The sequence below is a fragment of the Plectrocnemia conspersa genome, unplaced genomic scaffold (assembly GCF_051122295.1).
Source record: "Plectrocnemia conspersa isolate PC_06_02 unplaced genomic scaffold, ASM5112229v1 ptg000010l, whole genome shotgun sequence".
NCBI classification, from domain to species: Eukaryota; Metazoa; Arthropoda; class Insecta; order Trichoptera; family Polycentropodidae; genus Plectrocnemia; species Plectrocnemia conspersa.
This window is the reverse complement of record NW_028277174.1, coordinates 19243795-19259955: the sequence shown is the minus strand read 5'-3', so window position 1 is coordinate 19259955 and position 16161 is coordinate 19243795. Positions and strand designations below refer to the sequence as shown.

At 38.3% G+C, this 16161-nt stretch overlaps 1 protein-coding gene across 15 annotated transcripts in view; it reads left to right on the top strand.

Moving 5' to 3' along the window:
* Window positions 1-16161, top strand: part of ttk (zinc finger and BTB domain-containing protein ttk) — a 33597-nt gene that overhangs the window by 14310 nt on the left and 3126 nt on the right. For 6 of the 15 annotated variants that reach the window (XM_088194020.1, XM_088194008.1, XM_088194019.1 and 3 more), the window contains exon 2: window positions 8557-9502. In XM_088194020.1, the coding sequence (XP_088050146.1) occupies window positions 8734-9502 (769 nt within the window). In that variant the 5' untranslated portion in view covers window positions 8557-8733. Of the gene's footprint in view, window positions 1-8105; window positions 8242-8309; window positions 8492-8556; window positions 9503-10267; window positions 11208-16161 lie in introns of those variants that run through there. The other 9 variants (XM_088194017.1, XM_088194013.1, XM_088194012.1 and 6 more) reach the window with 4 other exon arrangements.

The following is a 16161-nucleotide window of genomic DNA, read 5'->3' as shown; positions in this document are numbered from 1 at the left end:
GGTGCTTTAACGATAATAGCTTAACCTTACAAAAAAAATCGCATGATCTTGGCGGCCAGTTGACGTCACCAAAACGTAAAATAATGAGACCTGGAAACTTTTTACGCAAAACATCAACGTTGCACCTGATATGTGGCAAGTTGCGCCATCTTGTTAGAACCACACGTCTTCCACATCAATATCTTCGATTTAGTGCCAAAAATAATCGGTTACCATGCGCCTATAGCGCTCACCGTTGACTGTACGATCCGACCTTCATCGTTTTCAAAAAATGTAAGGCCCAATGACGCCGCCTGACCACAATACGTACCAAACAGTCACTTTTTGGTCATGCAATGATCTCTCGTCAATAACATAAGGATTTACCTCGCTCAATATGCGGCAATTTTATTTATCAACATACCCATAAAGGTGGAAATGTGCTTCATCAGAGATTTTCTTTGAAAAATCAGCATAAACTTACTACTCTGTGCCTAATCTGCGTATATTCTTTACTATCCATGGGCTTCATTTATAGTGTTATCTGAATTTTATGCGAGTATACATGCAAAATTCGCCATAAAAAAGCCCAAAAACTGCGAACACCGAAGAATTGACAACTTCGGGTCTTCTATTTTTTCGGGAATTTGACAACTTCGGAAATTTCGTATAGAATTGTTATTTCTGCAGAACATTCGAACAATTTTAACTCGTTGGATAAGCGATCTATTTCGTAAATGTGTTATTGCAAACTCACATTTGACACTTTGAACTTGCGTGATTATTGACGGCTATCTGATTTACAGTGCTGCCAACATATAAAACTCGAATTGGATCAGCCTGTATATAGATATACATTGATCGTAGCTTTGCGTTAAATTTAAAATTATATTTCCATATATGTACATCTAATATGTACTTTGCTATGAAATAATTTCTGAAATATGCAAGGTCCTTTTTCGAAGCGGGCGCTCGTTTCGTGCCTGTGGCACATTTCATAAGCATATCTTCCAAAAATACCATGCACGCCGAACGCGATTTGAGAAAATCGAACGCTGGCGCTTTTCGCCTAATATAAATAAGTGGAATATTTTCCCTCCGCGTCCGCTTTCGCGGCGATTTCATTAATACCCGTATGTGCCGGACGCGAGCGTTTTAGAAATTGCGCGTGGGGCAATAGGAGAAAGTCGCTCCGCTATCAAGGATCTAATCTTCCAGAGGATGCGCTCGGTTTCGACGAGTCGGCCGTGACGAATCCGAAAAAAAGTACCGACGAAACCACCGTAAAACGTGAAAATCGGTCTACTCATTACGGTACCGTTACAGCCCGAATCTAAGAGACGCGGAAGTGGATTATGAAATGGCGAAAGAAGATCAGGCGGTCGACGGGGGCAGGACAGGCGGTAGACGCGCCGAGCCGAGATAACGGAAATGGAAGATCGCACAAAAAATTTAGATCGCCACCGTCCGATTTTATCGACGGCCCCGTGACATTTTTGCCTCGCTCGTCGACGGCGCAGTTTCGCTAGCGTGCGTTTTCACGGACGCGCGATGACACGTTTTACAGATCCTTCTGTAAAATTACCGCGTTCAGCGCGTGCCCTCGCCGAGTCGGCAGTTGCGCTCTCTCGGTCACGCGGCATTAAATACAAATCACAGCCTGCCAGCTAAGCCGAAGGCTTGCTTCGTTTTCTATCGCTGATCTCCGCGGGGTGTAAATTAGAGGACCCGGAGGACGGATGCGGCAACGTCGTGCGATTTCGGCGAAGCGAGAGATCCCCCCCCCCCGCACCGAAGCCGTTCACCACCGGGAAGAAAACCTCGCAAGAGGATATTGAATTACTGTATCGAAGTCGATTGAAATAGAACAATGGACGATCGAATTGCGAAAAACCAGCAATTCGATTCTATAGTCATATCTGATCAATAACATTGCTTTGCAGACTGTGATGCCATTTGTGCAAATAAACCATCTTTATTTATATAATATTCGCCGCAATATAATTTTGACTAAAACTGGATAGGGCGTAGACATATTTGATTTATCGAGCTATGAAATGAATGTATTACTTCCTAAAAAAATGACGGAATTGCTGTCAAACATTGGCATTGGGGGGCATTTGCCCCTCCACCTTGAATTTGGCCAGAAAAATGCATGTAATTTAATGAAATACTATGGATTTTAATGAAATCGAAATGGTCCTTGATTTTAAACAAAAAATTATCGTATTAGTCTTCAAATAAAAAAAACAGTCACGGATCTATTCCGAAAATATTTCTTAAAATATGTAATTTCAGTGAAATCATACCGGAATACGTTTTCATCGGTAGATATATATTTTACCAGTGAAAATATAATTTATCTGGCAGGTATACTAGTAAAAGTATATGATTTCATCTTTTATATACGTAGTAATATGTATATTTACATGCTTATCATTATTTTTTTACAAGTGATGTATAAACCAAATTACATATTTCTACTAGCGAAAATATAATTTAATTGATTATGCCCTATTATGCCGTTCTAAAATGTGTATGAAACTCAATTTAACAGTTGCGAAACATCCATTTACTGTTTCAACCGAAACCTAACCTAATGAAAGTTTTAAAACTTCATTAGGTCAAGTTCAAAATACAAACTAAGCCAACTTACCTCTCAGGGGAAAATAAGCGGAAGAACGCACCTCGCATATTTCTCCATACTCTGCACTACGACATTACATTATGTTCTAAATATATGATAGCTATCCTTATCCCTATGGACTTTTGATATGAGAGTATTGGTTAAAGTATATTTAAATCGAATTTTGTTCAATAGGAGGGCGCAAAAACAATTATCACTTCTCAAAAGTTCACGTCAAAAGCAATGAAATCGTGTATGTGCCGTCGCAGTGGTAACGTGCGTTCCCACTGCGACGGCACGATTTTGTTGCTTTTGACGTGGATTGTTTTCTTCTGAGAAGAGTTAATTGTTTGTTTTTTGCACTCTTCTATTGGTCAAAATTCGATTTAGATAAGCTTCCTTTATTCGATTATCACTTATTATAAGTCGTAATATTGTAACAAAAAGCCTGGGTGATGAGTTAATTTATATGCATCTATTATTTTTGAACTCAATACCGGTGGCTCGGAAATCAATCGATTAAACTCAATTTTTATTAATTATTATTAGATATTTAGTTTTTGTTTACGTGTATTATTATAAACCGTTTACACAAAGCGATACGATTTACAGAATGACAATTTGAACTTGGAGCGTTTCAATTTAGAAGCGAGCGCTTTCGGAAGCGGAAGCGATTATAGAAAAAAATCAGTTATTTCCAACGTTTTATTGCTTTGATTTATTTTACTTCTTTTTCTTATTAGTATATTTTAACACTTTTCCATTAATAAATTTTGTTAATTTATTTTACATATTTTTGTATATTATTCGGCTTTTGTGATTTTTTTTGTGTATAATTCAGATGCTTTTAATATTTTTATAACGTTTGAATAAAATATTCTTTGTTATGTTCAATTTCTTCGTACTCTATAATTTATTGGTATTATTTTCTATAAAAATCATTTACATTAAAATAAATTAAAAAAACGAATATACAATTTAAAGTTACTTATTTACTATTTCTTCAGTTATATTAGTAAATATGTATATAACTATCTGGGGTATCTCAAAATAGTGAAAGATTGACCACCGTACTCAAAGGATTAATATGCAGGTGTAGGTAGGTGAATTTGGCCGAAAATGCATGATTGAATTTTAATGGAATTGAAATATTAAAAAACAACCACTGACTGGCAAAATCCCTTCCCCCTGGAAAAAGCTGAAATGACGTCCCTGCTGTCGGAAGTCATTTTAACGGTACTATTAAATATAAATATATACATACGCACAAATAAATAATGATGCCATTCAATATGATATGTTGATGTTACTATCAGTATTGTTTAGAAAAGATAATATTGAAATATCCAAGAAAATAACATTACGGTTTCCAACATTAGTTGAAGAAAATTGACAAATTCATCGCTAAACTTTCTACTACCGTCCGTAATGAGATTGCGTTTAAATAACGCAGCAGATTTACTGTGAGGCAAACTGCAGTTTTTTGTATGTATCGTTCTGACAATCTATTATTTTCAATAGCATAATTCAGTGGTTTCCAAAGTTTGTGCCGTTATTATAAATTTTTCATAGTTTTATTTTCATTTTTAATGTGATAGGATGCGACATCTAGCGGACCCGGTGTAAACCGGTAACTCGTTTAGTAATAACTGTTTGTAGAAGCCTCTAAAAATTATTCAGCTAGGGCGCTGAGAATCGAAAACTTTGGGAACCACCGTTATGCCACAGCTATGTTGTCGGTTAGGCTAGCTTTTCAGATAAATCGTAGTTAATTTGGCGTCTGTGTCGGACTGTTACATAATTGCCTCCAAACAATCTAGTTTGGGTCTCTAGGACAAGATTGCGACACGTATAGAAACCTCCGTCCGTCGCTATCGAACCCGTTTCTTTCAAAATGTCGAAGTCCAAAAATTCGAATGTGTAATGTCGTTACTTATGAAAAACAATAATTATCGTCGTCTTATCGCTCGAAACCCTTCGCGATTGCGATTAAAAGGATATCGTGCGTGTGTATGATTTTTGACCTCAGTCGTAAATAATGCGCCGTTGATAAATTTCGCTTATCGCTAACCGAAGAGCAATAAAACTCTACCCGACGAAGCCCCCCGGGTGAGGTTATTCGATATCGGGTCGAAAGCAGCCCCGATAAAGGGAGAACGACCGACCGACAAAAATTCCATGGATATTATTTTTAACGCCCGCGAATACGCCAACAATCGGGACTCAACCTGGGGGAGGAGAACCGACCCGAGCGATTTTTCTCTCCGCTCTACGATAAAATATCCTATTCGTGATAAATAATGAGGTTTTGCTCCGACGCCGCTTATCTAATCGTACGACGCGAATGCAGCATCATAAAACGCGTCGTCGATTTTTCTTTCGGCACATTTCCGCTTTTCATTCATGAGACGCTCGGACGTTTTTCTTTATCGTTTCCCGATAAGGTATCGCATTTGGTCGACTGCGCTGAGAAATTATATTTCGCCTTTCGATCGATTTCGATCGATTCCTCTTTCCTCGCTAAAAGTTATCGCACGTTTCCACAATCTAAAAACGAATGGAAATCGGAGATAAACCCACAATTCGTATTTTCTTCTCAATTGTGAATCTCGCGCCGCACTGTACTTCGACGTTCAATCATTATCGTCGAAACACAATACAGGGTGGGATAATTTATCGTATCGTTTCAAGGTTTCGTCGCGCGCCACGTGACGCCATATCGAAGGATCGACGTCGCGGTTCGAGATCAAAGGTCTAAGGTTACATATTTAATTGCAATCCTTGAAGCTGCGCTAACGTTTTGTAAGCATAGTGTTATAATCGCGACCCGCCCAGAAATTTTGTTCGGTTACTGATTGTTACGTCGACATTTATCTAAAATATAGTTAACATTGCGGGAACTAATGTACCGTAATATTCATTCGTATTATAATATCTTACGGGGTAAATATTCTGCTCAAAAACAGACGCGCAATGCAATACGTTTTACATTACATGCATTTTTACAAAAACGTCAGATATATCGTTTTTATCTAAAGTATTACATTGTTATCATTCATACTATCATTATTTACTATTTAAGTATTACCTAACAAAAAGCGTTATGTAGTAGTATTATTTAATATTGGAGATGAAGATTATGTTGGTTTGGGAAGGGCAATAGTCGAAAAGAAAGTTGCAATATGACATTTAGAATGACGCTATCCCTTTACCTATGAATAGGATATTTTATAACTTCAGTAGCAGCGAAAATAATGTTTTTTTAATTGTATTTATGTAATTTTCTTAAAAAATCTTACTTGATTAAATTCAAATGAAATAATAACATTTTATATAATTTGTATAGCTATATGTCATTGACGACAAAACAAGGGAAGGGGGGGTCAGAAAATATATGGTTTTGTTTATATTACTAAAAGGACATATGCGACTCTGTTCTTCATTGTTTATTTACAGTTTTCGAGGTTTCCCGTCGACGATCATGATAATAACTCGAACGCGCGAATAATTCGGTTGCTCCTGCTCGGCGGTCCTGACCTCGGCCGAGACCGGGCGAGGTTCCAAAAAAACCCGCGAGGGCTGACTCGGCCGGATTTATTTCGGCCACCGGGAGATCGACGAGAGTCCCGAGTTTCCGGCTCAGTCGTCACTATTTGTCGTTTCTCAAATTTGAAATTCCCTCCCCTTTTGGGTTAATTTCGATAGAAATATATACCACATATTACACAGGGTTTCATGCCACACTTAGGGGAAAATTTCGATGCAGTTTCTTTGGGAGACCCCAAAATCACACTTATCGGTGGCGTGCGTTACATTCGTGAAGTATGTGAAAGCTTCTTTTTTTTTATTATTCAGCGACTACTAGAAAAAAAATTGTCATATAATACATCTTAAAAGATACTTTTTAACAAAACAAAAGATAGGGTACAAGTAAAATTAATAAATTTATAGTAAAGTGCCAAGCGTACGTGTGTGTACTGTATGCGAGAACGACAGTATTGCCAAGTGTACGCCTTTAACAGGAGCTTTAGCATAATATAATATTATAATACGAAAATTTTAAATAGACATTAACTACTTTTTTTAAAACTTGGTCATATGTTTATTACATTATATATATTTTTTATAACCCTATAAAATTATTTTGTAGCGGTTCTAACTTTTGCTCGAACGGCATTCAAAAACAGTGTCTGAGATATATATATATATATATATATATATATATATATATATATATATATATATATATATATATATATATATATATATATATATATATATATATATATATATATATATATATATATATATATATATATATATATATATATATATTTATGCTGTGGCAACCATAGTATTTCAAAAAAGAAATTTTCATTACAAAAAAACGATAGAAATTAGAAAATACCCTGGTCTATAGATAAGTCATTAAAAACTGCTTTGCAGAAAATTATTTAAAAAACCCACCGCCTGTGCAATTTGCAATGTATAATCAAAATGATTAGACCGTTTTTGAATGGGATTTCGGACGGATTCGGACTACTCCTCTGGTTTTCGTGGATCACTGCTGTAATCTACACAAGCACCCACACTGATATGTCTATATGTAGCATTTCTCAATTAGACATTCACGGAATTATTCAAAAATGTCATTAGGGGGGGGGGGGGGGGACATTGTAAGACGTATTATTGTTATAAAAAGTCTTAAAAACCGACGGCGATGGCACGATTTTAATGCTTTTGACCCCTTGAATGTGGCCAGAAAAATGCATGTCATTAAATGAAATGGAAATATTAAAAAAACGACCACTGTCTGACCAAATTTTGCCCCTCCCCCTGAAATGTCTGAAAAACTGAATTGTCGTCTCTGGAATTTTTTACTATTTTACAATGTAACTGAAACGCTTAAATATTTAATGTAGCTTATATGTTATATCTATTGACGTCAACAATCACTTTCTGTGTTGTACTGTCTCCCTCGTCACTATCTGCCACGAGCTATTGATTCGATATATAAATAAAAAGGTACTTTTCCGTTATCGGGGGTCAAATTTATTGTAAAAAAATATACATTTCATTTATTTATATACACCTACATCACTGTTCTGACTGCTACGTAAATACGTTTTAAAATTGAAACAGGTTAGGTGCTAACGAGCGGCAGCGAGTGAGCGTTGCTCAGAACAATACACATTAAATTAATTTACAAAAAATTATAAACAAATGAATGAATATGTTTTAAAATAAATTTGACCTCTAATAACAGGAAAGTACTAATAAAAATGATACTTAAGGCCAGTTTTGAACGTCGTATAAGACGTATTTCTAGTATAATAAGAAATTGTAAAATAAAATTGAAATATTCCTTGGCACGAGAAATTTTTTCGTTCCGGAAAATTCGGATGCGATTGGAGGTGATTTCCCGCGCGGCAATCGAGGCGCAGAGGGAGGTCTCGGCCGCTCTCGGTTCCTCTCGGCGGAGATCGGCTCCGCTCGGCCGCGCTCGCTCTCCTTCGCCGCCGACGCGAAGGGCGAGTAACCCCGGCGCGGCGCACGACAAACCGAGCGCCGACATGGCGCCGCGCTGATCGCGTTCGAGCGCGCCCCGCCCCGCTCGCCGCCGCAGCCATGTCTGGGTACCCGATTCGTTCCGTCGCCCGCGTGCGTCGTTTTCCCTCCGTCGCGTCGCGAGCGCCCGATGACGGGGCAGTTTCGAACGGGAGGCCGCCGCCCGTCCCCCGTTCCGATCGGATTCAAGCGAGAAACTTATCGGATTCCGATACGACTCCGTCGCGACTCGCGCTCGCGATCGATCCGATCAGCTGACGTCGGAGCTCGACCGAGAGTAAACAAACCCGCTCCCGACGACCCGATTGCGCAACGACGGTCCTATCGCGATTTCGTTTTGTAAATATTTGAAACGTTCGCTCATCGTCCTTTTTTCGTTTCAGGGAACGCGCGTGAGACGCGTATACGGCGAAAGCGGAACGACCGGAGACGGAGACGGAGAGAGGCGCATACACACGAACGAAACAAATTATATTTTTACATTATTCGCCGATTGATGGGCCTGAAGGACGCGTTCATAAGAATCTCCCCGTCCGACGACGGATAAGCGATCGTCAGCCATGGCGTCGCAGCGCTTCTGCCTCCGGTGGAATAACCACCAGTCGAACCTGCTGTCGGTGTTCGACCAGCTGCTCCACGCGGAGACGTTCACGGACGTCACGCTCGCCGTCGAGGGCCACCTCCTCAAGGCGCACAAGATGGTGCTCTCCGCCTGCAGCCCGTACTTCCAGGCGCTGTTCGTCAACCACCAGGAGAAGCACCCCATAGTCATACTCAAAGACGTCCCGTACGCGGACATGAAAAGCCTACTCGACTTCATGTACAGGGGCGAGGTGAGCGTCGATCAGGAGCGGCTGACGGCTTTCCTCAGGGTCGCCGAGAGCCTCAGGATCAAGGGACTGACCGAAGTGAACGAAGACAAGTGCGAAGCGCCCGCGGTGGCGCCGGGTCCTCCTCCGCAGCTCCATCGGCTTCATCGGGGCGGCAACAACAGCGGCGTGCCCATGCAACCGGGCGTCGCCACTCCGGACCGGAGCGCCGGCTTGCTGATGCCGCTGCTCGGAGGCGGGCTCTCGCAGCCCAAGAGGAAGAGGGGCAGACCGCGCAAGCTCAGCGGCGGCGAAGAAGCGGAGGCCGCTGCGAACGCGGCCGCCGTCGCTGCCGCTGCCGTCGTCAAGGGGGAACCGGAGAAGTTGGAAGTGGCGCTGGGGGCCGAGGGCTTCGCGCAAGACGAACCGCCCTCCGGCGACGACGAAGCCTCGCTACTCATCGACGAGGGAGACGAGCAGATGCCGCCCGCCTCGCCGCAGAACCATTCCGACTCCGCAGGTCAGCTATCCTAACTCGCTCTTCGACCGGGCGACGACGCTTCCATCGGGTTTCGACGCCGTTCGCTCTTTGCGCTCCGTCGCGGTCTCCGGACGGCCGTCCTTTGCGTCTTCGCGGTCGGGCCGTCGCGCGTCGAATCCCATGCGAAACGTCGCTTTGTCATTACGAACCAAAGGGAAAAGCTAAAGGGATAAAAGCGTTTGTCGCGTCGTAACTGTCCGTAACTGTTTTTGACCTCGTTCGCGTCTCGAAGGGCGCTCGCGGTCGACATTCGCGCGGAAACGGCGAGCGTTTCGCACCGACGTCGACGATCGCGACCGAATCGAGGGGTGAGTCGAGTCGAGCTTGGCGGCCGAGACTTTTATCACGTACGTAATCAAGTATTGCGCTCCCTCGCATCGTCGAGGAGCGCCGTAAAGGGAAGAGCTATAGGGAAATGGTGAGTGGGGCTCGATTGGCGTTTTCGAATCGTACGTACTCGCAATGCGTTTTCGTCGGTGCGTTCGCGTAGAGGGTGTCAGCTTCGGCGGCGATGAGTTTGTTTTCGGCGCTCGGAAACACCACGCCTTTTTCCCTAGAGCTTTTCCTTTTGTCGCGTGCGCGGAGGCGACTGAGCGACTCCGGAGACGAGGCCGCGTTCCGACGGCTCCACCGTCGACGAGGGCCTCCAGGTCGAGTCGCTCGATCGCCTTCGCGTCGCCCGTCGAGTATGTTTCCAGTATTTTCGCATCGAATTGTTTCACTATCGCCGCGATTTCGTTGCAGATGCAGATAAAAACCCTTCAGTTAACTCTAACGGCCCTTCAGAAAACGGAACGAGCAAGCTCGAAGCGATAGACTGCCCCGCGCTCGACTCCTATAACGACCCTCTCGAGTACAAATACGCCCCCGAAGTGCTGATGCACAGTCCCACTCCGAGCAGAGACTCCGACGAGCGGGACTCTCTGACGGGGCATCGCATTAGAATAAGCAAAAATCTGAAACCAAAGAACAAAAAATTCCTCACTGCCAAACTGCGAGCGCAGAACCTGTTCAATCGGCTGTCCGGACTGTCGTCGCTCAACAGCGCGCTCAACAACTACGATAAGTTTTCGCCGGAGGGGGCGCTGATGCCGGCTCTGGCCTCTCAGCTCTTCGCCTCCGACGTTGACCGACGGAACGCCTGCGAAGCGGACGGCTCGGTCCCTGGGTGGTTCGCGTCGCCCAACAGGAAGGGGTCACCGATGGACGACTCCAACGAGTCCGTGAGGGACTATTGCATCAAAGAAGGCGAGAACGTGTTTCGGTGCAAGGTGTGCTCCCGGGTCTACACGCACATAAGTAATTTTTGCCGGCATTACGTCACTTCGCACAAGAAGGACGTCAAAGTGTTCCCTTGCCCTATATGCTTCAAAGAGTTCACTAGGAAAGATAATATGGTAGCTCATTTAAAAATTATACATAAAAATCAAGACTAGCTCGCGAGGGTGCGTGTATGTTCGTTAGTTGTTATTAAATTATTCGTTACGGTCGACTCGTCGATAATTTTATAGATTCGGTTACGCGTTCGACTAAGACGAGGAGATAGAGTAATATTTTGTTATACATCCCAACGACGGACCGACTCGAAACGCGTGCGGGGTCGGTTCTTGCAGTCGGTCGTTCCCGCCGTCGGCTCGATTACGATTTTAAAGATTAAAAATATTTTTAGATGAAGTTTTGCAAAGACGCATGTCGGTCACGTCGTCGCTGTCGTATGTTCTGTTGCGCCTTTCGTCGGAACGGCGCACGCGATCAGTGCGACGAGCGGTACTTAATCGTCGAATTATTTATTCACTCGTACTCTAAATTAGAAGTTCATTCACGTTTAAAACGATTACAGTAAACAGATTTACGTACCCCGTAGATCGACAGTATTTTTCACACACGATAGTATTTGCAACTATTAATAACGGATAACGAATCGCACGTGAAACCGACATACGAAACACTCAAACGTTAGCGAGCTGTGCCCTTAATTTTTATTTAGTTTAGTCAGGGTATATACGCAAGTTAAATTATTAAATTATTAGAGAAATGGTACTATATTATAGTTAAATAAATTTATACTTATATATTTATATATATATACGAGATGCGCAAGCGTCGTGGATACAAATCGAAACGTACGCGTCGCATATTTACATGCCGAAGAAAACGAGCAGCGTAAAAATCTGGATTAACCCGTGGTCGACGTTTGCGTTACGTTTGACTAATTTTATATTTACTATACCGGTCTTTATTATTTATTTTTTAATAGCAGTTTTGTTTGTTACAACTGAATATTCATGGAGTTTTATATGCTGCGTTTTATCGCCTTTCGACTTTGACGAGGGTTAATTCTGATTTTTAACATTGCGAGATTTATAAATATATATATTATTATATAGTACATAGTTAGGTACTGCAAAATTTCATGGCCTTATATGACAACAATATGTAATTACGTGAATTGTTGAAAATATTTCAAAGAAATTATTAGAGTATTTGAAATTTACTTAGGACGCTCGAATTGTTCGCGGTGGTGAAACACTCGCGAAACGAGACTCTCGCCCGAGAAAAAGGGCTTTACTTAATTAAAACAAAAATTGTTAAACGCCTCTTACATAGTGTACTTATAAATGAAATTTACTTAAAGCTGTCTTAAATTGTTTTATAGATTTTTTTACGTCAATTAGGAGAATAATTTAGTTTCATTTGCAAAATATTCGAATTCAAGATATTCGTTTAATAAATATTTGTCGTTTGTGTAGTAGATTTTTTTTGCAAAATTTATATACGCATAGTCTATATACGAACATATATGATTTTCGACAAAGGCCGCATAGTTTTTTAATTCGTTCAAGTAGATGACAAAGTATATATTGAGTACCTTTTTTTCTTTTAAGAAATGTTTATGTGCAATAAATAATTTAATATCGGATTCGTGTATAAGTGAAATGGAAGCTATATATACTTAATAAAATTGATAGTCGTATTTTTTTATTTTATGTATTGCAGAATGGTTGCCACCGTGACTTATTTTATTTTTGTTATTTTTTTTTCATGATCTTTCCAAAGTAAATATTTAAACATGCACTCAAATTATTTATTAACTTTTTTTCTTTTCTTTTTTTTTTTACTATAAAGCGTATTTTGTGTTACTTAACCAAAGTTTTATTTTATATATCGTGTGTGTATATGCGTACGTAAACATTTATATAATTATTATAATATATACATATGTAATTTATTTTATTTTTCAAACAGTTGTTACTTAATTTTTAAATCATGATATTTCGTTTTTTTGTTATTTGTTGTTTTTTGCTCGACACATACTCAAGTTTAGCAGTGCATGTTTAAATATAAACTCGTTATATATTTTAATATATATGAAATACGTTTTTGTTACTTAAAATATTATAAATATGCTTGTAAATGGATTTTACAGTTTGTTAACTTTTACCAATGCGCACGTAGAAAATATTTTAACGCGCGCATTAGTAAATGGTATGCTTTCATGATAGAGTATTTAAAAATGTATGTTTTTTCTCATCGTAAGTGAACAGATTCAATTATTATATTTATATACACTATCGGAGTAAAATTTTACAGAACGATTATTATTTTTATATGCGTTATCGGTACACGCGTGTAGCGAGACTGCGTTCGTGAGGATGGGTATGCAGAGCATTTTATTTTATCGCAGTCTATAAAGAGAGCTATATATATAGAGCGAGAGATACGTATATAATTTTTCGAGGGATTCTGATAGCTTCCAAAGCCATTCAATTGTGACGCAAACTCAACGGAGACGAGTAGATATTAAATAAAGTTATTATAGTATAAAAATTACGCTTGTGATTTAGATATACGTGTAATTTGTTTACATGATTTTGTTCAGTTATGGGTTTTTCAACTTCGTATTGATAAAAAGATAAAAAGGGCATCTGCACTCGTATATTCATATATTAATAGAACGTAGAGGGACCAAAATTATTTATTGTAAAAAGAGCCTACAATAATGATAAATTTTTATAGATTAATATCGTTAACTTTGCTTTCTAATTATTGTCCGTTATGTTGTCCTACTTAAAACTAGATAAAATATATTAATTATATTAACAAATTGAGCTTATCGTTGCTACACTTGATTCATGTTGAGTAGCGAATTGTACGTTTTTGGTGCTTTTAACTGTCTATAATGAAAACGCATATTTATGTATGTGAGTCTTTGATTTGTTTGTGCGCAATTGATTGGCTGTTAAATAAAATTGAAAGGAGATTAAGAGAAGACTAAATTTCTTCATTGCCTTAGGAAAAAAAATGTTTGGAAAATGCTTAAATTTTTAATATAAGGTGGAACGTTAAAATGGTGATATTTTTTAAAAAAGAAGATTAATCTAAAAATCTAAAAGACTGTAGAATCAAATAATATGGCATATATAATTACAGTTTGTGATGTGTGCGAAAGAGAGATTGAAGCGAGTAAAGATCGGGCAAAATGTCCGTTCACGAACGAGCGTGAAAAACTGGGTAATTTTTAAAGGAACGTCGAGAAGGAGAAAAAGAAACTTAAATTAATGTATAAAATGTGCCCTATCTACACTCACATTCTAGTTTTACAGTATATTTCTAAAAATTATTTTTATCGTACCTATGTTTATATGATATATATGTATACATACATAAAATATGTCTATATAAAGATTGTTATAAATGTGTTGTACTTTTTAAGCGATTGATTTGGTTTCATCCATTTTTATTTTAGAATATGTGAAACACATAGTTAACGTACCTAACGGTGGATGAAATGCATTAAGAAATGTTAAATAGTTCATTTAAAAAGCGACGGGTTCTGCATGTCGAGATGTGAGTTTAAAATTATTCTTGCCTTTTAACGTTTAAGCGTAGCCTACGTGTGTTAATTTATTATTTATTTTTTTGTCGTATTAGTCGTCTAAGAATATGTAAACGTTAATCCTAACAATGCAGACGTTGATTGTTCTTTATTTATGTGTAATATTTGTTTGTTGTTGATATACATAAATATATATATATATATATATATATATATATACATTATTTAAATGATATGAAATATTGTATACAAGAAATCTATATATTATATAGTTTATAGATTTTGAGCGCCGACTCCTATAATAGAACACATCTCCGTGTGCAGACTGATCCTTTCTAAACAAGCTATGAGATAATTGATTCAAATTTTTAACACCCATATATATTATATTAAATGAATGATATATTGTTTATTAAATAATTATATATACATATATAGGTGATTGGAAAAGAAAAGAATAGAATTTTATTTTACAAATGTTGATAAGTGTCTTATTGATAATTTTATTATTATTCGTTGTTTTTACTTTATTTTTCTTGGGCCCCGTACCTTTAATGTTCAAAGTTTACGTTTTTGTTTATATCCCTAATTATTTTTATTTTTAATTTATTTAAAATAATTTCCATTTAATGTTTATTGATATTTTCTATCTAAACCAAAGTCGGCTGCGGTCGTTGCGTGTGCCGAGCTAGCAAACGTAATTGTTGATAAATTTTAATTTAAAAATATTTGTGTATTATATATTACGATGTTAAATAACAAACTTGATAGTTGCATTTATTCTCGTCTCGTATTACGCATATAGATACGAGCTACGCCCCCCCCCCCCCGTCAATTTCTGAATTGAACTTTTGTCCCTTTGTTATATAAAAATTAAACTAAAGTATCGGATGTGATTTAGTCTTTCTTGCCTTAGATTTGCACTTAATTTTTGATCTCCTTATTGTGTTTTGCAAAAGATATTAGTTCAAACGGGCATTATTATGCATTAACTTGTTTTAAATCTTCGATGATTCGATAGTGAATATTTTTGTTAAACGTCTTGCCAAGCTATTACAAGTATTAATATACCTCTGGATATTGTTTTGCCAAAAGTCCTATCTCCTGTAACCTAATAATATAAATTTAGGTTTGCCAAATACAAAAGGTATATCCGTAAACGAGATACACCTATTATTTATTATTGTTAAGTTGAATTGTTTTCCTACTTTAAAGTACGTATTTATAAATATTTGTAATTAAATATGTTATGTGCATATTTGGTAGCTATTTTTGTGGGATTGCGTCGCAGCTAAGTGGTGAATTGAGTTTTTAAAAAATGCCAACTCGAAGTCTATCAAAAATTACATGCAAGGATCTGATTATATAAGGTACGTTGCATTATGTGTTGATAGTTCCCGTTTTATTTTATTTTTGCAGTTGGAAGAAAATTGCTTATTATAGTTTTTATTTTGCGATTTTCGTTTTTAAGCATCTATCTTATAAATGTATACGGGACCACCGATATTTCAGCACTTCTTGTTGTTGTTTTTTTTTATGTTTTGATCGACCCTTTTTTTGGCATTGAAAATGCATTGAATAATTCCCATATAAATATTGTATAAAATAAACGACGATATTGTGATAACACTAAAGATAATGTGATTGTCAAGGTGCTTTTTAAATACTATATACGTTATATCAAGTCGAACATTGTTATCTCATCCCGATGTTTAAAAAATGTACAATCACAATATATGTCTTTAATCTTTACTGGGAATTTTTATTTTGTTCAAAGCTTATTATTGTTGGAAGTGATTAC